At 54.0% G+C, this 22,138-nt stretch overlaps 1 protein-coding gene across 2 annotated transcripts in view; it reads left to right on the plus strand.

Annotated features, from left to right (window-relative positions):
- PPP6R2 (protein phosphatase 6 regulatory subunit 2) overlaps window positions 1-22,138 on the plus strand; it is a 57,118-nt gene that overhangs the window by 23,835 nt on the left and 11,145 nt on the right. The window contains exons 3-16 of one of the 2 annotated variants that reach the window (XM_054294078.1): window positions 4,767-5,012; window positions 7,929-8,115; window positions 8,878-9,015; window positions 9,792-9,857; window positions 10,693-10,805; window positions 12,236-12,349; window positions 13,971-14,097; window positions 14,698-14,850; window positions 15,556-15,786; window positions 16,856-16,920; window positions 19,143-19,258; window positions 20,145-20,230; window positions 20,524-20,604; window positions 20,942-21,039. In XM_054294078.1, the coding sequence (XP_054150053.1) occupies window positions 4,786-5,012; window positions 7,929-8,115; window positions 8,878-9,015; window positions 9,792-9,857; window positions 10,693-10,805; window positions 12,236-12,349; window positions 13,971-14,097; window positions 14,698-14,850; window positions 15,556-15,786; window positions 16,856-16,920; window positions 19,143-19,258; window positions 20,145-20,230; window positions 20,524-20,604; window positions 20,942-21,039 (1,802 nt within the window). In that variant the 5' untranslated portion in view covers window positions 4,767-4,785. The remainder of the gene's footprint in view (window positions 1-4,766; window positions 5,013-7,928; window positions 8,116-8,877; window positions 9,016-9,791; window positions 9,858-10,692; window positions 10,806-12,235; window positions 12,350-13,970; window positions 14,098-14,697; window positions 14,851-15,555; window positions 15,787-16,855; window positions 16,921-19,142; window positions 19,259-20,144; window positions 20,231-20,523; window positions 20,605-20,941; window positions 21,040-22,138) is intronic. The other variant, XM_054294079.1, reaches the window with a different exon arrangement.

Genomic DNA, 22,138 nt, shown 5'->3' on the forward strand with positions numbered 1-22,138 from the left:
CCATGTGCCCCCACCTAGTAAAAACATTCAGTGTTTTATTTTAGCAGGAATGATCTTAAATGGACCTAAAAAATCAGTAAATCTTGGGAATTTTGTCCTGATTTCCAGGAGACATTGCCTGGGGGGTTCCTGCCCCTCCCTGTTCACTTTTCCTGGCACTGGAGTGCACAGAGCACTTTGGAGAGGTTGGGAAATGCTGTGGATGTTTTCTCTGTGCCTGTGTTTGCTGGGGCTCAGGGGGGCCCTTGGTGACACAGATCTGGCTGGGAACAACCCTGGGAGAGATCACAGCAACCCAGGGCCTGGATACTGCTGGGGCTGTGGGATCAGGGGGGCTGGGAAAGTCACCTGAGGGTGACCCTGTCCCCAGCACCGTGTCTCTGTGTCCCTTTGGAGTCACCTGAGGGTGACCCTGTCCCCAGCACCGTGTCCCTGGGTCCCTTTGGAGTCACCTGAGGGTGACCCTGTCCCCAGCACCGTGTCCCTGGGTCCCTTTGGAGTCACCTGACACTGACCCTGTCCCCAGCACCCTTTGGAGTCACCTGAGGGTGACCCTGTCCCCAGCACCGTGTCCCTGGGTCCCTTTGGAGTCACCTGACACTGACCCTGTCCCCAGCACCGTGTCCCTGGGTCCCTTTGGAGTCACCTGAGGGTGACCCTGTCCCCAGCACCGTGTCCCTGGGTCCCTTTGGAGTCACCTGAGGGTGACCCTGTCCCCAGCACCCTTTGGAGTCACCTGAGGGTGACCCTGTCCCCAGCACCACGGCCCCAGGCTGCTTCCCTGCTGTTCCCACTGCAGTCCCCAAAGGGAGCCTTGGTCTCCTGGAGCTGCTGGCAGCAGGAGCCTGGGTGATCGTCCATGAAAAATAAATAATTAAAGGACAAATTCCCCATTGGAATTCCCAGACAAGAGCTCCTCGGGCTCAGAACATTCTGTGTAAAACTTTGATGTTGTTCTTTATGCAGATGAGCAGCTCTGGGGCAGGTACTGTCCAGGACACGGCTTTGGGGAGGGGGGGAAATGAAACAAAATTAAATACAATAAAATAAAATAACATATAACAAAATAAAATAAAATATGTGTCCTCCCCCTAGCTCCTGAGCAGATGGAGAAGGAGAATAAGGACTGAACAGAGCAGAGGTGACAAAAGGGATCCTTTGTTTGGGGTTTTTAACAGCAAGTGCATTACTTGTTGAAACTTTCTATAAACTCAGCAGGAATTCTGTTGGCAGGGAATTGAATATTCACAGCCCTGAGGAGGCAGGGTTTGTTAGTCTTGGAATTCTGTGTTGGAACAGGGAGATTAAATATCTCCTGCATTGTCCCCAAATTGAAACACCCCAACACTGTTTTTTATCATGAATAGGAATTCAGTTATGGGCTGGCAACTGGTGCTGCTGTGCTGGGACAGGGGAGCTTCAATCCAGGTGGGGCCCAAAGACACATTACAGAAATCACCTTCCCTGGTGCCTCGGGCTGGGGAGGGCAGGGCTGGATGGGATATTGGGAATGAGGAATAGTTCCCTGGCAGGGCGGGCAGGCCCTGGCACAGGTGCCCAGAGCAGCTGGGGCTGCCCCTGATCCCTGCAGTGCCCAAGGCCAGGCTGGGCACTGGGGCTGGGGCAGCCTGGCACAGTGGGGGGTGTCCCTGCCCATGGTGGCACTGGAGGGTCCCTTAGGCCCCTTCCCACCCAGCCATGCCAGGATCTCCTGAGCCTCAGTGCCCACCCTGAGGATCTGTAATTGCTGCTGTTAATGAGCTGTCCCAGAGCCTGGTGCCCGCAGGGGTGGCCGTGGGGCTCTCCTTGGCTGCAGCCTCACTGCTCCTTCCCAGCCCTGCAGCTGCTGCAGAGCCTTGGTGGCAAACACAGGGCTTGGGGGGACACTGGGATTTCCCTGCGGGGCTGGGAGACGCTCCCTGGAGAACAGCTCAGGTCCAGCCCCACAGCAGGAACTGACACAGAGCTGCCCTCCTGCAGCCCTCGTGGGGGTTGCTGTTATTGGATATTCCAGAAATAAAATCAGCAGCTGGGAAGGGCTGTGGGTGTCCACCTGAACAAGGGAAAACATCTCTGCTTTGCTGGTGGCAAGAGTGACCTAAATTTAAGCACTGAGATGAGAGAAGTAGCAGATACCGTGGAATCAGAGAGTTCTGGAATGGGTTGGGTGGGAAGGGAGCCCAGAGCCCCTGCAGTGCCACCCCTGCCATGCAGGGACAGCTCCCACTGTGCCAGGCTGCTCCAGCCCCAGTGCCCAGCCTGGCCTTGGGCACTGCAGGGATCAGGGGCAGCCCCAGCTGCTCTGGCAATGCCAGCCCAGCCCCTCTCCACTCTCGCAGGGAAGGTCAGGCAGCTTTTCCTGGAGATGTATAAAAAGCTCAGGAAAGCTGTGGCATTGCCAGGATTACAATGGGTGTCAGTTTGGAAGGTGAGAATTCTGTGTGGATTCCACACCAATGGAAGGAATATTTCTGCATTTGGGTTGACTGAGCCCCCAAACCTCCTTCACTGAAGGCCTTTGGTGCCAGATTCTCCCTCGGTGAATTTATAACCAAGCAGAGATGGTTAAAAATACCCAAAGAACAGTTTGTGAGGAACACACCGAGCCCAGCAGTGCTGTCACTGCAGTGTCACGTAGGTTGAACACTCAGATGGCTGCTCCCAACTCCAAAATTCAGTGGTGAAATCCCAGAATCCCAAAATCCCTGGGGTTGGAAAAGCCCTCCCAGCCCATCCGGTCCAATCTGTGCTTGACCTCCACCTGTCCCCAGCCCAGAGCCCTGAGTGCCACCTCCAGGAGTTCCTGGGACACCTGCAGGGATGGGCACCCCAAAGCTGCCTGGGCAGCCCCTGCCAAGGCCTGACCCCTTTCCATGGGGAAATTCCTGCTGGTTCCACCCTGAGCTGCCCTGGTCCAGCCTGAGGCCGCTCCCTCTGCTCCTGTCCCTGTTCCCTGGAGCACAGCCCGACCCCTCGGCTGTGCCCTCCTGGCAGGGACTTGTGCCGAGCCACAAGGGCCCCTGAGCCTCCTCTGCTCCAGGCTCAGCCCCTGCCCAGCTCCCCCAGCCCTGCTGGGGCTCCAGACCCTTCCCAGCTCCATTCCCTGGACACCCCTGGCTGCCCCTCCAGGGCTCTCCTGAGCTGCCCCCAGGATTCTGAGTGGGCAAATCCTGATGTGTAGAAGAAACTCAGTTTTTCTCCTGTTCCATGTCCTGCTTTTGTGAGTGCTTCACTCGAAGCTTCACTGTGGAAGTTGCACCGTGAAGGACTGAGAGGTTTAAAATCTAATGGGAAGATTGGGTCTTCAGCTTTTTGCAAGGCCCTGCTCTGGTGACTGGAAGGCAGAGCCCCCTCAGTGTTATTTCTGGAGGGAAAATGGGTTTTTAGGAGGACAGTGTCCAGGCTGTCCTGTAGCTGAGAGTATGCAGAGTGTAACCAGCAGAGGAACAGGCACAGGGACATTTTTGGAAAAAGCCAAAGGAATGGACGGAGAGAGTTCTGTGTGTGGAAATGGGGATGTGGGTTAGGTTAAAAACAGCCTTGTGATCCTGGGTGTGGAATCACATGGTGCTGCTGGATCATCTGGGAGTGTGGCACAGGGACACAGCTCAGCCCAGGGGCTGCGTGTGCAGAGCGTGGGAGCCAGGGCTGGCACTGCCCAGGATGTGTCCCCTGTGTCCCTGGCAATGACAGCCACTGCCTGCTGATTGTGGTAATGGCTGCAGAGGGACTGGGGACAAGGCCTGCAGGGACAGCACCCAGGGAATGGCTCCCACTGCCAGAGGGCAGCCATGGGTGGCATCTTGGCAATGAGCAATTCCTGCCTGGGCTGGCATTGCCAGAGCAGCTGGGGCTGCCCCTGATCCCTGCAGTGCCCAAGGCCAGGCTGGGCACTGGGGCTGGAGCAGCCTGGCACAGTGGGAGGTGTCCCTGCATGGCAGGGGTGGCACTGGAGGGGCTCTGGGGTCCCTTCCCACACAAACCATCCCAGGATTCCCTGAATTCTGTACCTGGTGCTGTGGCTAGAACAGGACTGTGAAGGGTTGTTGAGGAGCTGAGGTGAGATGGTGAAGGGCAGAATTGGAAGAGGAAGTGTTAAACAAGAGGAAGAGCCCTGGAAGAGTGTCCTAGGACTGGTCTGAACAGTGCCTTGCTTTGATGTAACTCACAACTTTTCCAAAATTTCAAGTATTAGGAAAGCAAAGTGGAAAAAGATCATTAATAGAACTCACACAGAGAAAAACTGGGATAACAAAAGGGCATTCTAGTGTTGGGATAGGAGTGCATGGAAATGGGGGATTCAAAGTGCATTGCCCCAAGAACAGACCTGAGGGGCTGGAGCATGTCCAGGAGATGGAGCTGGGAGGGGTCTGGAGCCCCAGCAGGGCTGGGGGAGCTGGGCAAAGGAGGCTCAGGGGCCCTTGTGGCTCTGCACAAGTCCCTGCCAGGAGGGCACAGCCGGGGGGTCGGGCTGTGCTCCAGGGAACAGGGACAGGAGCAGAGGGAGCGGCCTCAGGCTGGGCCAGGGCAGGTTTGGGTGGACATTGGGGAAATTCCTTCCCCAGGAGGGTTGGAAAGCACTGGATGGACTGGAGTCCTCATCCCTGGAAGTGTTCAAAGAATATGTGGAGGTGGCACCTGAGGACACAGGATGGCAGTGGGTGGGGTTGAGGGTGGGACTCGGTGGTCTCAGGGCTCTGACATCAGCAGTGCTGTGATCATGCACAGTAGGTGTGCAGCAGTAACCGGTGCTTTCCTGCCCCCAGCCAGTCGTGTCCCATCACCATGTTCTGGAAGTTTGATTTGAACACAACGTCACACGTGGACAAGCTGCTGGACAAGGAGGATGTGACCCTGGAGGAGCTGATGGACGAGGATGACGTCCTGCAGGAATGCAAGGCCCAGAACCGGCGGCTGCTGGACTTCCTGTGCCAGCAGCGCTGCATGGAGCAGCTGGTCACCCTCATCACCCACGAGCCCCCCGTGGACATGGACGAGAAGGTCCGATTCAAGTAGGTATTGGATCCCTGCTCCCCTGGGACGTGCCAGCCAGGGATCCCGGGGCTGGGAACACGCATTCCACCTGGGCTCCCTTGTGCCACCTCCTCGGGGGAGGCTTTGAGCGCTGGGCATGTTCCAGCTCTTGGGGTTTGGAGGGAATTGCTTTGGTTTTGATGGCTTGACATTGAGTTGGTCTCCAAAAAAATTCCTATTTCAAGTAATGTCTCCAAAAAAACATAGCTCAAGTAATGCTTCAAATACTGTAAAAAAAAAATCTTATCTCAAAAAATCTTATCCAGAGCTCCCAGCTGGCCTGGAAGTGGCTTGTCCTAGTGGCTTGTAGGGAATGCAGAGATTGGGAAAGATCCTGGTATAGAAACTTGCTGTTCCCTCAGAATCCAAAGCCCCCTGAATAGGTTTTTATAGGAAAGGGAAGCACAAGAGGTAGAAATCTCTGAACTCAGTGGGTTTCCAATCCCACAGAACAAAGTGAGCTGAAAAATGAATAAAATCTGGGTTATTTTCAGTGTGCTGCATGTCCAGATCCTGCTGATTTTAGGGATCACAGCTGTGGGCAGGCCCTGCCTCTGCTCAGACCACGCTGAGCTCTTCACAGGGGTTTACTTCTCACCAGAGTTGTGTTTATGTATTTTTAACCCAATGTATAATCAAATATATTGGCATTTGGGTTTGGGGAGTTTGTTTGCTTTTGTGAAGTTCTTACAAAGTTTATATAAAAATAAAAGGCTGCTCTGACTATAAATAAATGAAACTGGGCAGGTTTTTCCTGGTGGGGATGGATCAGGGCTGGGGTTGGTGGAAAGCCACAGAAGTGCCACGTTCAGGTGTGGTTTTGGGTAGGAGTTGATAATGGTGTGGGGTGGCTGTTCCCAGGTGAGTGAATGCCCGGGAGTACGTGGGGTAATAACCTGGAATATCCTGTGGCTGCTGTGCAAGGATCCTGCTCTGAAGGGTGAATTTGGGACCCACCTGCAGAGCTGCATCAGCCCTGGGGCCAGCAGCTGAAGGACCTGGAGCTGCTCCCAGGGCTGGAGCCCCTCTGCTCAGGAGAGGCTGGGAGAGCTGGGGGTGCTCACCTGGAGAGGAGAAGGCTCCAGGGAGAGCTGAGAGCCCCTGGCAGGGCCTGCAGGGGCTCCAGCAGAGCTGCAGAGGGACTGGGGACAAGGCCTGCAGGGACAGCACCCAGGGAATGGCTCCCACTGCCAGAGGGCAGCCATGGGTGGCATCTTGGCAATGAGCAATTCCTGCCTGGGCTGGCATTGCCAGAGCAGCTGGGGCTGCCCCTGATCCCTGCAATGCCCAAGGCCAGGCTGGGCACTGGGGCTGGAGCAGCCTGGCACAGTGGAGGTGTCCCTGCATGGCAGGGGTGGCACTGGAGGGGCTCTGGGCTCTCTTCCCACCCAGCCATTCCAGGATTCCCTGGTTGTTACCAAACAGGTGAAGAGTGAGGGAAGGGGGGCACAAGGACAGAGGTTTCAAGAAGGAAGTTCAGGCTGGAACACCGAGGGCTGATGTTCATGGAGCATTTTCTTGGCAGCTTTGGGACTGCCAGGCAGAGCAGGCCCAGAAGCATCTCCAAAGCCTGGAGAGGGGAAGGAGGGTTTGAGCTCATTAGAAACCAGGGAAGCTTTTGGGAAAAATAAAGGCTGAGCAGGAAGAATGGGCTCTGTGTAAATCCAGATGGAATCCCACTTTGGCTCCTCAGGAAAGGTTATAAAAGTTGATGAAGTGGAACAGGGAGAAACTCAATAGCTTTGGAAGGATCTGGGGCTGGGGATGCGTGGAGAGGGGATCAGCCAAAGGCTTTATCACTGGAACAGTGGGATGTATGTTCATAAAGTTCAGAGGGGAAATTGCAAAGAGGAAAAGTCCCCAGTAAATCCCCATCCAAGCAGAACTTGTGGATTGAAACACCTGAAAGGAGGCTGGAGCAGAAAAGGAGAGTGTGAATCTGGGATCTGCCAATGAGCTGCTGAGCCCAGCGCTAAGGGGAGCTCAGCTTGCAGGAGTCACAGGGGGAGTTCGGGTGAGGTGAGGTCCCTGCAGCCTGGGAACCTCCAGGGCTGGGATGTGGTGCCAGAGTGGTGGCAATGGTGAGGGGTTGGATCAGACCTGGGCTGTGAGAGCTGCAGGAGCAGAACCTGCTGGGACAGGGAGAGCTCCCGTTTCTCCCCTGTCCATGGGGTGTGTATCCCAGGGAGGCTCCACACACAGATCTTTAGGAATTGTGGATGTTTTGTGCATGGAATGAGCTGGGAAAAGGAGAAAAGAATGATGGTATCCCTTTGGGGCTGTGAGGGATGGAAGGACTGGAAGGTCCCTCTGTGGTGGTGACAGTGACATCCTCAGCCTCAGCTCCTTGGGCAGCACCAAGCCTGGAACAGCAGCAGCAGGGCCTGAGGGGCTTTTGGAACCTCCAGGGCTGCAGCTGCAGAAGAGGAGGAGGCTGCTGGGGGGAGGCTGCTGGAGGGAATGGTGCAGGGAAAGGGTCAGAGCTCCCAGCTGGCCTGGAAGTAGCTTGTCCCAGTGGCTTGTAGGGAATGCAGAGATTGGGAAAGATCCTGGTGTAGAAACCTGTGGTCACAAATCACTAATAACCCGTTGTGGGAAAAGTGTCCTCACCAGAGGGAGTCAGTCACGGGATGGGTTGGGTGGGAAGGGCCTCAGAGCCCCTGCAGTGCCACCCTGCCATGGCAGGGACAGCTCCCACTGTGCCAGGCTGCTCCAGCCCCAGTGCCCAGCCTGGCCTTGGGCACTGCCAGGGATGCGGGGGCAGCCCCAGCTGCTCTGGGCACCCTGTGCCAGGGCCTGCCCGCCCTCCCAGGCAGGAATTCCTTCAGTTCCTTTGTGGAGGGCAGATCTGCAGTTCCCATCTCACCTGTGCCGGCTCTGGTGTGTCACTGCAGGTACCCCAACACGGCCTGTGAGCTGCTGACCTCGGACGTGCCGCAGATCAACGACAAACTGGGCGGGGACGAGACCCTGCTCAACATCCTCTATGACTTCCTGGACCACGAGCCCCCCCTGAACCCCCTCCTCGCCAGCTTCTTCAGCAAGACCATCGGGAACCTCATTGCACGCAAAACAGAACAGGTGGGGATGGGTCTGTCCCGCTCCAGGGAGTTCCCTGGCACTGCCCGTGCTGTGTCCTTGCTGTGAGCTCGTGGTGCTCCTGGAGCTGGGTTTAAGGCTGGAGGAGAAATGGGGTCTCTGAAAGTTCGCAGGATTCCTCAGTGCAGGGACATGTTGCTGTGGACAGACTCTTCCCAGGGCTTTGAGTTGGGATCTGCCACAGCCAGGATATCCCCATGGCACAGCTAAAGCTTCACTTTTCACGCCAAGGCATTTTGAGGATCATCAGAGTCGTCCCAATCCATACACAAGGCCTCAGGCTCATCCTTGTGAAAGGGATGCTGAGGCTTGGGCTGAACAGGCGTTCAGGAATACTCACATCCCAATAAATACCGAGGTTGTAAGTACTGCCTGGTAAGGAGCTTGAGAGGAAAGGAAAATCCTCCAGCTTCACTTACTTCTATGGCATTGAGTTTTTCTGTGACACAGAGGGGAGAAAAGCTGGCTGAAAAGATCTGATTTGGTGTTGCCTTGGAATAAGAATTATTCCCTTGTTCCCTGGAGAGTTCCCAGCCCAAGGTCGGTGGTTGAGACACAAAGGAGAAGCTCTGGGAGCTGTGAGGGAGGAGTTGTGAGGGAGTTGAAGGGGATCTGTGAGAGAGTTGCGGGGGAATTGTGGGGGATTTGTGAGGGAGTTGTGGGGCAGCTGTGAGGGAGCTGTGGGGGATTTGTGAGGGAACTGTGTGTCCCGCTGGCCGCTGATGCAGGCTCCTGTTTCCACAGGTGATCTCATTTTTGAGGAAAAAGGACAAGTTCCTGAGCCTGGTGCTAAAGCACATCGACACCTCTGCCATGATGGACCTGCTGCTGCGCCTCATCAGCTGCGTGGAGCCCACGGCGCTGCGCCAGGACGTGCTCAACGTGAGGGCCTTCCCCTGCCAGCCCCTGTCCCTGCCTGCCTGGGGACTGCTGGGCTCTGTGGGTGTTTCATCCCAGGAGCGCTCCTGTTCCCAGGGCTGGGGTCACTCCGTGGGGTCCCTCAGCCCCCTTGTGGCTTGTTTTTCCTTGTAATGGAAGTTTGCTCATTTCCCAGGCAGCTGAGTTTGGGCATTGTTGGGATGAGTCTGGGGGATGTCACACGGGCAGCAGTTTTCCTGGAGCAGGAGTGGGATGTGAATGGAAGCAGGTGGAGATGAGGGGCTGAGCACGTGGGGCTGGCAGGGAGGAGTGGCAGGGAGCCTTTGGAGAGGACTTTCCTGGTTTGCCTGGGCCAGAAAGGGGATAGGGAATGGTTTACATGGAGAACAGGAAGTTGTGGAGCAAGGTGAGGGTGCAGTGACAGCTGTTCCAGCATCTGGCAGGAGGTGGAATTGCTGGGTGTGAGCAGCAGGAAGAACAGGAGCTGCTGGGAGAGCGTGGTGGGGTTCTGCCACCGCTGCTCAGATGAGGCTGTTTGTCCCTGGAGCATTCCATGTTTTCCAGAGGGCCCTGCCTGTTTGCTCCATGGCAGGATGCAAATCCACATCCATCCCCATCCATGCTGATGCAAATCTGAATCCATCCCTGTCCCTGCCTCAGGGATGGGATTGGAGATGGAAGGAAGGGCTTCCCCTTCCTGCAGAGCCTCCCAGAGCCCTTCTTGCTCTGAGTTCTTGGACATCCATTGAGGATTTTCTCTGCTGCTCTTTTCCCTGCAGTGGCTGAATGAAGCCAGGATTATCCAGAGACTCGTGGAGCTGATCCATTCGAGCCAGGATGAGGATGTGAGTGGCACAGGGCTGGGATTTGGGGGGCTGGGTCCTGCAGGGTCCGGGAGATTTCTGTTTGCCTTGTCCCAGTGACCTGTGGAGGAGCCATGGGGATGGCCTTGGGATGTGCCATCTTCTGCTCAGCACCAGATGAGGGGAATTGCAGTGGTTTCATCTGCTTTTGACTTACTTTACTCCCAATTTCTTTGTTCTGCTGCCTCAGTTCATCTCAGTCCTACAGACAGTGGGGATTTCCCTTGGGATTAGGGAGGAGCCTGCTGTTCCTGGGAGATCCTTTAAAATCAGCCACTTCATGCCATTTTCAAATCTTTCTAACCCCAAGTAGGAATTCAGTTGTAAAGTCCAGAAAATGCAGTTCTCTGAGCCCAATTCCTTCAGCTCATCCCAGGCAAACTTCCCTCTGCAAGGGGAAAACTGGGAACATCCCCGTGGATTGGATTTTGTTGGAGCAGATGCTGAGGTACAGCAGGTCCATAGAGGCTTCTGATGGCCAGAAGCAGAGGATGAATTCCTCAAACACCCCTGGAAAGCCTTTTAAATCCCAGGAATTAAATGGTGAAGGGTTTTCTCAAGCAGGAAAGATGAGCAGTGGGAGGAAGGATGGGATGTTTGTGTTGCAGATGTGCAGATTAGCAGGATTGAGGAGAGAAAAAGGAATCCTCACCCCTGAGCTCCTGAATGGTCACGTTTGGGCCAATCTCCTTTGAGTGCAAAGTCTGTTGGTGCTGCAGCTCCGGGAGTGTCCAGCCCTGAGTAACTCCAGGGGGAGCAGGAGTGGGGTTGATCCCAGCCTGGCCAGGCGCTCAGGCTGCTCCTGTCCTGTTTCCAGAGGCAATCCAACGCTTCCCAGACCCTGTGTGACATCATCAGGCTGAGCAGAGACCAGAGCACTCAGCTCCAGGATGTCCCGGAGCCAGATCCACTTCTCACAGCACTGGAGTCGTGAGTACTGGGGGCACTGGGTGCCCTGGGAGTGGCTCCTGCAGCGCTCTGCAGGGAGCAGACAGAGCAGGGATGTTCCTTTGGAGCTGGAGCAGCTCTGAATGGCCTCTTCAGTGATCTGGGGGTTGGGGCTCTGTCCAGAGGCAGGAGAGGGGGTCAGGGAGCCCAAAGGTCCCACCTGATCCAGGGTGAGAGGCAAAAACCCAAAGAATTCCAGCCTGGAGAAGGGAGGGTTGTGTGGGACCTCACAGCACCTTCAGGGTCTGAAGGGATCTCAGAGGAATCCCAGAACCTTTAATGAGGGCTGTGGTTCCCTGCAGTCCCAGGGGTGATGGCCATGGATCCCATGGTACTTACAGACTTTTTGGGTAATTTTAGGCTCTCTTTGTGCTTTTGGAGAGGGCTGTGGGACCCTGCACTTCCAGGAGCCATCTCCAGAATTCCTGCTCAAAATAAAGGAGCATTTTGGGCAAAGGTGTTCTCTTGCTTCTCTTCCCTTTCTGCTGAAGGTCACAAAGCTCATGACCCTTCCTGGCCAATTTTCCCAGCATTACAGTGACATTTTGGGTTTTGGATAAGGAATGAATGATCAGCATGAAGGAGGTGGGATTGGGGAATGAGCCCCAAATCCAGGTTCAGGAGCTGCTGGCTGGGTGCAATAAAGGGAATTTGATTCATTACAGAAAATTGCCTCCTTTTCCTGCCTCTGCCTCCCCCGCTCTGTGGACAGAGGGTATTTAGATGCTTCTTATTAAAAGAATCCTCCCTCATGAATTATTCAACTGTTTTTACATTTTTGTGTCATATTTTATTTATACCCATGGAAAGGAGACTTTTTGGAACATTAGAAAATAGTCAGGATTGGGCTGTGAACTCCAGGGATGATGGGTTTGACTGAACATGGGACTGGGGAAGGCAGGGAAGGGAAGGGACTTCCTGAGGGCTGGATTTTGGGGAGCTGTCCCTGAGGGACAGAGCTGGGATGTGGAGCGGGACAGGAGCTGCAGGAACTGGAGCAACAGCTGTCAGAACCAGAGGACACAGTCTTAAACTGCGCCAAGGGAAATTCAGGTTGGAGAGCAGGAAAAAGGGTTTCCAGAAAGGGGAATAAAGTTCTGGAATGACTGCCCAGGGAGATGGTGCAGTCTCCATCCCTGGGTGTGTTTAACCAGCCTGGATGTGGCACTGGGTGCCAGGGGCTGCCTCAGGGGTTGGGGCTGGGTTGGAGTCGATGGCATTGAAGGTCTCTCCCAACCCGGAGATTGTGTGAGCTGGGGAGCAGGGCTGGCCTCAGCCTCCCGTTCCTGCCACCGTCATTCCTTGGTGTGGCACAGGGCAGTGGGAGGCGTGGGATGTTCCCTGTGCCCTCAGTGGCTGCCCAGCAGTGCCTGGCGGGTGCAGCCCCGTGTGAGTGAGCCCTGTGTCCCCAGGCAGGAGTGCGTGGAGCAGCTCCTCATGAACATGTTCGACGGGGAGCAGAGCGAGACCTGCATCGTCAACGGAACCCAGGTGCTCCTGACACTGCTGGAAACGCGGCGCTCCGGGTGAGCCGGGACCGCCGGGATTGCCGGGATTGCCGGGACCGCTGGGATTGCCGGGATTGCTGGGATTGCTGGGATCACTGGGATCGCCGGGATTACTGGGATTGCCGGGATTACCAGGATCACTGGGATCACTGAGATCACCAGGATCACTTGGATTACTGGGATCACTGGGGCACTGGGATTGCTGGAACTGCTGGCATTGCCGGGATTATCAGGATCACTGGGATTGCCAGGATCACTGGTATTACTGCGATCACTGGGATTACCAGGATCACTGGGATTGCCAAAATCACTGGGATCGCTGGGATTACCAGGATCACTGGGATCACTGGGATCACCGGGATTACCAGAGTCACTGGGATCACTGAGATCACCAGGATCACTGGGATTACCGGGATCACTGGGGCACTGGGATTGCTGGGATTATCAGGATCACTGGGATTACCAGGATCACTGGGATCACTGGGATCACTGGGATTGCTGGTATTGCCAGGATCACTGGGATTGCCAGGATTACTGGGATCACCGGGATCACTGGGATTACCAGCATCATTGGAATTGCTGGGATTACCGGGGTCACTGGTATTCCCAGGATCACTGGGATCGCCAGGATTACCGGGATCACCGGGGTCACTGGGATCACTGAGATCACCAGGACCGCTGGGATTACTGGGATCACTGGGGCACTGGGATTGCTGGGACTGCTAGGATTGCTGGGATTATCAGGATCACTGGGATTTCCAGGATCCATGGGATTACCGGGATCACTGGGATTGCCAGGATCACTGGGATTACTGGGATTACCAGGATCACCGAACGCTCCAGGCTGGGCTGGGGGCACTGCCCAGACACAGGGAATGGCTTCAGGCTGGAAGATGGGAGTCTTAGATGGGATATTGGGAGAGAATTCGTGGCTGGGAGGGTGGGCAGGGCCTGCTGCCCCTGGATCCCTGGCAGTGTCCAAGGCCAGGCTGGACATTGGGGCTGGGAGCAGCCTGGGACAGTGGGAGGAACAAACATTTGTTAGGTAGCTCTTGCTGAGCCGAACACTTCTCTGGAAATGTTTGGGAGTTTGGAACCCCAGGCCCCACTTTGGGAATGTGGTTTGCCGGCTCTGCTGGGAGGTTATTTCTGGTCAGCTCCTCCTGAGCTCAGCACAGGTTTGGTTGTGTGAGCAGCACCTGGGAAATTATACCAATATTAACTAATACAGTATAATAAATAATAGAAATAACTAATACAATAGAATCAATACTGTGCAGGTGTGGGAATGTGTTCAGGAGCTGAATATTACTATTTTTCATCCTCATTTTTGAAGATAAAACTACTGACATGGCCAGTGTGACTGGAGGCTCTTTAACAAAATCTCCACCTCTGGATACTGGGGGCAGTTCTGGGCCCCAGGATAAGGAAGATGGAATGCAAGAAGTGTAGAAGGAAAATGGTTTTAGTGGAATTGCTGATTGAATACCAGGTTGGGCACTGGTTTAATATCATCAAGTCCCAGAATCCCAGGACTGACTGGGTTGGGAGGGACCTTGAGGACCCTGGTATCACTTGGTTGTTCAGAATGGGAAGGGGGAATGGTGAATGACTGCAGTGAATCCTGGTGTTCCCTCAGAGTGGAAGGCCTGATGGACTCGTACACTCAGGGATTCGAGAGGTCTTACACTGTCAACAGCAGCATCTTACACGGCATCGAGCCCCGGCTCAAGGACTTCCACCAGCTGCTGCTGTGCCCGCCCAAGGTACCGCCGGCACTCCCGGGGCTCCAGACAGCTCCAGCACGGACACGTGGCCAGGGAGGGGAATCCACTCCAAACCCTGAAACTCAGGGATGAGCAGCAGGAGTCTGAGAGCTGTGTTCAGGGAAATCTTTGGGACTGGGGACATGGGAAGGGATGGAGAGGAAGAAACTTTCGGTGGATAGTTAGATTTTAATCTTCTGATTTGGAAGTTAAATCTCCCAGTGGCCCCAGAACCATCCTCTTGGGAAGGTGGTTTAGGTTTCCCTGCTGAGAACATTCCTGAAATGGTGGGTTCTGTTAAATCTGAGAATTCCAGAACAGCTGGGGTTGTTAGGGATCATCCAGTGCTAGTCCATGCAGGGCAGGGTCACTGGAGCAGGTGACAGAGGGACGCGTCCAGCTGGGATCGGGATGCCTGGAGAGTGGGGGACTCAGGCCCTCCCTGGGCAGTGCAGGGTCCCAGGGCTCTGTCCCCTCCATGGGAAGCTCTTCCCCCTGGTGAGGTGGAATTCCCATGGTTGGATTTACGGCCCTGCAGACCCCTGGTGCAGGTGCTCTGTGGGAACGCTGCCCTGCCCTGACTGCCCTCCCTGCCCGCAGAAACCGGCGATCCTGACCACGCTGGGGGTGCTGGAGGAGCCGCTGGGCAACGCGCGGCTGCACGGCTCGCGGCTGATCGCGGCGCTGCTGCACGCCAACACGCCCAGCATCAACCACGAGCTCTGCAGGCTGGGCACCCTGGACTTGTTACTTGTGAGTGTTTGGGGCACCGGGGATGGGACCTGGATCCCTCTGTGCGGGGCTTGTGCCCGGGGATAAAGTCCTGACGTTTCCCTTACCTGCTCCACAAGGAGCAGATCCCTGGAGGAACTTTTGTGATCCAAATCCGACTGTTTGGGGTTTTGGACTGAGCCTCACACTTCCAAGTCCATGTTAGTTCAGTGGAGAAGGTGTGAAACAGTCTGTGCTGTGAGTGTGAGCTCGTGGAATGATGAGAGATTAATTTTCTCCCAGGATCCCTGAGGCTGGAAAAAGCCTTGCAGAACCTGGGCAGCCGTAAGAGAATTCATTCCACCCTTAGCAGTGGTTTAGTTCCTGTTTTTCCTAGGCTTCACTGAGCCCCAGCAGAGTTAAGTTGTTTAATTCAGTGTGTCTGTGCTGTCAGTGCTGTGTGAGAGGATTCCTAAGTGCTCCATTTATTGGGAATATTCACTGATTTCCCAGCAGACTGAGTGCCCTGGGAATGCAGAGCCCAGCCTGCACTGGGTGCTGGCATGTAGCAGGAAAACTGTATGAGTGGAATTGCTTGATCAAACAGCTTGGGCAACAATTTAATATCCCGGAGTCCCAGAATCGTGGGATGGGTTGAATTGAGAAGATCCTTAAAGATCCCTGATATCATTAAAACCAGGAAAATTTATCCCGAGTAAACTCTTCCATCTCTCGTTTCTCCTCCAGGATTTATTTTTTAAATACACGTGGAATAACTTTTTGCATTTCCAAGTGGAGCTGTCCATAGCAGCCATCCTGTCGCACTCGGTGCACGAGGGGAAGCCCAGCCCGGGGGAGCCGGGCAGCAAAGAGGAGGCTGCGAGCGGGAGCGCGGCCCCGGAGCCCGCGGAGCCCCCACAGCCCCCACAGCCCCCACAGCCCCCTGCCAGAGGCACCGAGAACCTCATGGTCACCCACGTGAGAGCCGGGCTGGGGTCACCGGGGCGGGCGTCTCTGGGGTGGGACTGGGGTCACCAGAGATCTCTGTGGTGAGGCTGGGGTCACCAGGGATCCCTGGGATGGGGCTGGGGTCACCATGGATCCCTGGGATGGGGCTGGGGTCACCAGAGATCTCTGTGGTGAGGCTGGGGTCACCAGGGATCCCTGGGATGGGGCTGGGGTCACCGGGGTCCTTGGGGAGGGGCTGGGGTCACCAGGGCATCTCTGGGATCAGATTGGGATCACCAGGGTGCCTGGAGTGGGGCTGGGGTCACCAGGGATCTCTGTGGTGAGGCTGGGATCCCTGGGGAGGGGCTGGGGTCACCAGGACATCTCCGGGGTGGGCTGTTCCAGAGCAGGCACTTGTCTCAGTGTAGATTTTTTTATTATTATTTATTTTTATATGTAATTTTTAGTAGGTTATTATTTATTGCCTTTAAAAATAGTTTTTATTACTTATTATCAAATTTTCGTGGGCTTTATTATTATCTATTTTTTATGGGTTTTATTATTATTTATTATAATTTGTAGTGGGTTTTATTGTTATTTTTTATCTATTTTTAGTGGGCTTTGTTATTACTTATTATAATTTGTAGTGGTTCTCATGGAGCTGTGGTTGCTTTTGTGCCTTTATTTGTAGCATCCCATTAAAACTCCCCTCATTAAATGATCCTGTAAATCCTTTGGTATTTATTAAAATTATCCCCATTTATTATTAAAATTCCATTTTTTAAAGTAAAAACTACTACAAATATTGGACAAAAAGCTGACCAAGACCATTGCAGCTGTCAGTGGCCAGGCCTCTGTGTGGTGGGTGGAAAATGGCAGCAGAGCTTTAATTGCTGCTGCTGGCAGGCTCAGGAGTGCCTGGGGATGCTCCAGGTGTTGCTGCTGTGCTGGGATCCTCTGGGGAATAACCAGGAGGAATTGGGCTCTTGGACCGGGGAAGGGCTGGGGTTGGAGCTCCTGAGGAGCAGCCAGGGAAGGAGCAGGAGGATCCACAGTTCCCCTTTGGAAAATCCTGAATGTCCTCCCTTTTCCCCCACAGCTGTTCCAGAAGTGCTGCCTGGTGCAGAGGATATTGGACGCCTGGGAAGCCAATGACAAAATCCAGTAAGGAATTGCTGGCCTGGGGCTGCACATTGACTTTGGAATATTCTTGGAGAATTTCCATTTTAACGGTGTCCAAACAGACTGGGATTTTGGTTGGGATTTGGAACTGGGGTGGTTTGCATGCTGACAAGCCAAATTCCCAAATTTTGGACAGGATTTGAAGGCATGATGGGTTTTATGGATGTTTCCAACACCCCATCTCAAACATTCAGTCTTCTGCTTTCCTGCTTTCTCAGGGAATCCCATGGAATATTCATTTTTTAAACTTTTTTGTTTGTTTGTTTCAAATGTACAACTTTATTCTTCCTGGAGTACAAAACTGTTGGAAATTAGGGTGGCCAAGCATTTGTGGCCTGGATTTCCTATTTTTGCTTTATAAACCCCTTGGATTTTGTGCTGATTGGGCTGATAAGAGCTAAATATTCTAAAAGAACTAAAACATTAAAGTGGAAATATTCCAGAGGCTTCAGTTTCCGTGTCCAGCTCAGTGTTTGGTCCTCCCTCTCTATTTTGAGCTCCTGGTGGCTTCCAAGGCCTTTGGACTCCCACTGGAATTGTTTAGGCCATAATTGGTGGATTGAGATCTGGATTACATTTTTTTGTTGTTGGTGTGGTTTGGAGTTTTGGGTTTTTGGTTCTTTTTACAGCCCCTTGTCCACATAAGGAATTTTGCTGGGCATTTCCTTGCCCAGTTCTGTAGGACCAAAAATATCCCTGGGTGCTGCTTGGGAGTCTTCCTGATTAAACCAGAAAGGAGCCAGAGCTCATCCCTATTTCCTGCCAGAGTTCCAGTCACCACCACGCTGGAAAGAATCTGAATGGGAGGAAAAAAATAGGGATTTAAGCAGAGGAATCTCAGCTGGGGCTTTGGGAAGGTGGAGTTTCCAGGAAGGTCCTTGGCTGCTCTCAGTGGGCAGATGGAGACCAGCTGGGGCTGCCCCTGATCCCTGCAGTGCCCAAGGCCAGGCTGGGCACTGGGGCTGGAGCAGCCTGGCACAGTGGGAGGTGTCCCTGCCCATGGTGGCATGGAGGGGCTCTGGGGTCCCTTCCCACCCAAACCATTCCCTGGGCTGCTTTGGAGCACGGCTTCACTCTGCAGGAAGGGAAGCAGTGAGGAGCCAGAGCAGGGACTCGGGGCTGCTCGGGCTCTGTGCGGGGATCTGGTTTTAACCCAGGGGGAATCCCATGCTTGGATGGGAATGTCTTCTGTTCCGGGGGAGTCACTGCTGCAATCCCAGTCCCACCCTGGAGCTCTGCCTGTAGCTGTGCTGTAGATCCTTAACTTTGGGAGTTTTCTTCCTTGGGAATTACAGTCAGATTTATTCCTGCATCTTTTTCATGTTTAGCTCCTTGTTTGGAGGCCCTCCCATGTTACCTGAGAGGAGGAGGGATCCCAAAACAGAGCAAAATAAGGGAAGGTCCCTGTCCTGGGGGTGAGCTCACCCCATCCTGCCAGAGCAGGGCTTATCCCTGTGTGGGGCTGAAATGCTGTGGCCAGTGGGGCAGGAATGCTGTGGCCATTGTGGCTGGAATTCTGTGACCATTGGGGCAGGAATGGTGTGGCTACTGGGGCAGGAATGCTGTGGCCAGTGGGGCAGGAATGCTGTGGCCATTGTGGCTGGAATTCTGTGGATGTGTGGGCAGGAATGCTGTGACCATGGGGCTGGAATTCTGTGGGCATTGGGGCAGAATTGAATTCTGTGGCCATTGTGGCTGGAATTCTGTGGCCAGTGGAGCAGAAATGCTGGGGCTATTCCCAGGGCTCTTTCCTGGCTCTGTGGTTATCCTGGCTCCATGGGCATCCCATCCCAGCTCCATGGGCATCCCATCCCGGCTCCATGGGTGTCTCAGCTCCTTGGCTATCCCTGTTACGTGGGTATCCCAGTTCCATGGGTATCCTGGCTGCATGGGTATCCTGGCTGCATGGGTATCCCAGCTCCATGGGTATCCCAGTTCCATGGGTGTCCCGGTTCCGTGGGTATCCCAGTTCTATGGGTATCCTGGCTCCATGGGTATCCCAGTTCCGTGGATATCTCGTCTCCGAGGGTGTCCCAGTTCCATGGGTGTCCCAGTTCCAAGGGTGTCCCAGTTCCAAGGGTGTCCCAGCTCCATGGGTATCCCGGTTCCATGGGTATCCCAGCTCCGTGAGTGTCCCAGCTCCGTGGGTATCCCGGCTCCGAGGGTGTCCCGGCTCCGTGGGTAGCGGCTGCTCTCTGTTCCAGGGCAGAGGGCGGCAGGAGGAGAGGGAACATGGGGCACCTGACCCGCATCGCCAACGCCGTGGTGCACAACATGGAGAAGGGGCCCATGCAGGCCCAGATCAGTGACTTCATCAAAGGTACCACCTGCTCCTCCTCCTCGGCCTCCTTCTCCTTCTCCTTCTCCTTCTCCTTCTCCTTCTCCTTCTCCTTCTTCTCTTCCTTCACTTTTCACTGCTCTCCAGGGAAAAATAACTCTTGGGAACTCCTGGGAGGGCTCACTGCAGGTATTTCCTCAAGATCCTTTCCCATTGGAAAGTGTTCCCAAGGAAATCCCACAATATTCTCATAATTTAAAGTATGGTGAGACCCCATTTGGCTCCTCCTGATTTTCACACAGTGAGGTTAAGATTGGGCAGTGGGAGGTGTCCCTGTCATGGCAGGGGTGGCACTGGATGGGCTTTGAGGTCCCTTCCCACCCAACCATTCCATGGTTCCATGGCTCTCTGAGGAAAGAGACACGAGGTTGTGTCCCCAGAGGCCCCAGATGTGCTCATCAGGGATATTCCCATTGCCAGGCTGTGTCCATCCTGCCCTCACTGGATCCACTTGGAGAACTGGTTTTGTCAAATGGGCTTGGGTGGGAAGAAGGAAGATTTTCCATTTTCCAGATTTTCCATCCCCTCTGCTCAGCCCCTGCCGGGCTGGGAGGGGACGCAGCCAGGCAGTGACAATCTGGGGGCACAATCTTCTGCTTGTTTCTCCTTTTATTATTTCCCCATTTCCCTGCCTCAACCCTCAAGTTCTGCTCACCTTCGTGCTCCCAGTTGTGCTGGGCTGGGAGGGATGGGAGGGGAAGGTGCCCTCGGCCCCCAGGAGAAAAGGGAAGACCCAAGCACAGCTGGAGCCCTGCTCGGGGTTGCTCCCAGCAAGGCGAGAGGAGCTGTGAGCCCTTTGCCCAGGTGAGTCCCCAGGGAGTTCAGCTGGCTCAGAACTCCCATGGTTTCTGTGTCCCTTTTGTTCCAGAGTTGCCTGAGGACTGCAGGGGCAGGTGGGAGAGTTTTGTGGAGGAGACGCTGACGGAGACAAACCGGAGAAACACGGTGGATTTGGTGAGTTGGTCACTCCAGTGCCTGCTGGGCTTCCCCTAACAGAAGAAAGGGATATTCCTGGTTTTTCTCATTTTCCTTCTTTTGTTGAAGAATGCTTCAAGGCAGAGTAGAAAGCATTTCCATAAACATGTTTCATAACAGTCCTTCAGCAGAGCTGATCTGTGGTGCTGAGCTGGTCCCTGGGATTCCTTGGGCCAGCTCCTGCCTGGGCAGGAGTTTGGGCTTTGGTGGAACTGAAACATTGGAGCTTTTCCAGCTTTCCCTGGTTCCCTGACTGGTTTGTGCTTTCCCAGGTGAGCACCCACCACCTGCACTCCTCCAGCGAGGATGAGGACATTGAAAATGCTTTTCCCAACGAGCTCACTCTCCAGCAGGTGAGTTGGGAGCATCTTCACTATTGCCAGGAAACTCAGTGCTCCAGTTGCCTTTGGTCCATCCTGGTGTGGAGCAGCTTCCTGAACTCTGCTCCCGGTCTGTGTTCAGCTCCTTTGGGCTTTCCCAGAGCAGTTCCATGGCCTGGGATCCACCTGGGAGCAGGGCAGGAGGCATCAGGGTGGGGATCCCAGAGCTCTGTGTGACCCTGGGAGGGGTCAGAGTGAGGGTTTCACGCTCTTCCCTGGGATTTTAGTGCTTTCCTGGAGGAGCTCCGCTGACTGTTTCTGGAATGTCTCTGGACACCCTATTGATGGGTTTTTTGGGATCCCTTCCCAGGCCTTCTCTGAGTACCAGATCCAGCAGATGACAGCCAATTTTGTGGATCAGTTTGGCTTCAATGATGAGGAGTTTGCAGACCAGGATGACAACATCAAGTGAGTCTGCGGGTGTTTGGTGGCAGCACCGAGTGAGTCTGGGGGTGATTGGCATTTCAGCCTCTTTGCATCCCATCCTCCCTCTGCTTCAGGTTTACAAATGAGCCTTGTTATCCCTCCTCAGGTTGTAAACAGCTCCTTGTTTTCCAGGAGCCCAGCCTGATCTCCAGAGCCAGGTGGAGAAGCAAGGAAAAGTATTCTTTCATTTCAAAGAGGGATATTTGAAATAAAGCAGGCAACTGTTGTCCAGCCCTGGTCTGGAATGAGTTTAAAGACAAAGCATGAGAGCAAACTCTGGGCAGTTAAACAGATCTTTTCCAAGGCATTAAATCCTTACTGGAAGGAGGAGTGAAGAGACGGTGCTCTGATGGAATCCATGGAAAATGCAGCCATTTTCCCTCTCCTGAGGAAAGGAGCAGGGATGATTAGGAGCAGTGGCATTTCAGGGAGACAGGGAAGGGGATTCACTGTTACACAACTTGATGAATCCAGAGCTCAGAATTTGCTGCTTTTACAGAATTCCTTTAATCCCATTAAAGCTGCAGCTCATCCTCTCTCCTTAGAAATGTACCTGGCACTGAGATTATCCCAGTGGCCATAACAGTTCCTGAAATTGGGACCAGTTATGGACAGAACAGTGCTCCAGGGAATCCCAGTGCTCCTGGGTTTGTCTGCATCCCAGGAATTTCTTGGGATCCAAGGCAGCACCTCTGCCCTTCCCATACAGGGTTTTTCCTGAGCCTCAGAGATGTCAGAAACTTGATAAGGCCAAAAAGTTCTAGAATAGAATCAGAATTGAACAGAAATTATTCTGTTCTACACATAAATATTTTTTAAAAAATAAAATAAAATAAATAAAATACTTTTCACTGCTGGCAAATACAGCCCCATGTGAGTGAGGGGCAGGGAGGAGTTAAATCCCTGTGGAGCTGCCCCAGGGGCCTCGTGCCAGGTGTAAAATGAACACAAAACTGGAAGAAGTCTGCGTGGCATGTTGTAGCTCTATTTGTGATTGAAAAAGGAGAATGTTGTGCAAAACCGGGAATATTCTGGGAGTGGTGCTCCCTGCCAGCTGTTTCCAGGTGGTGGACACTGGGCT

Source organism: Melozone crissalis, unplaced genomic scaffold (assembly GCF_028551555.1).
Source record: "Melozone crissalis strain CALT ecotype California unplaced genomic scaffold, PUWL_Pcris_2 ptg000208l_1, whole genome shotgun sequence".
NCBI classification, from domain to species: Eukaryota; Metazoa; Chordata; class Aves; order Passeriformes; family Passerellidae; genus Melozone; species Melozone crissalis.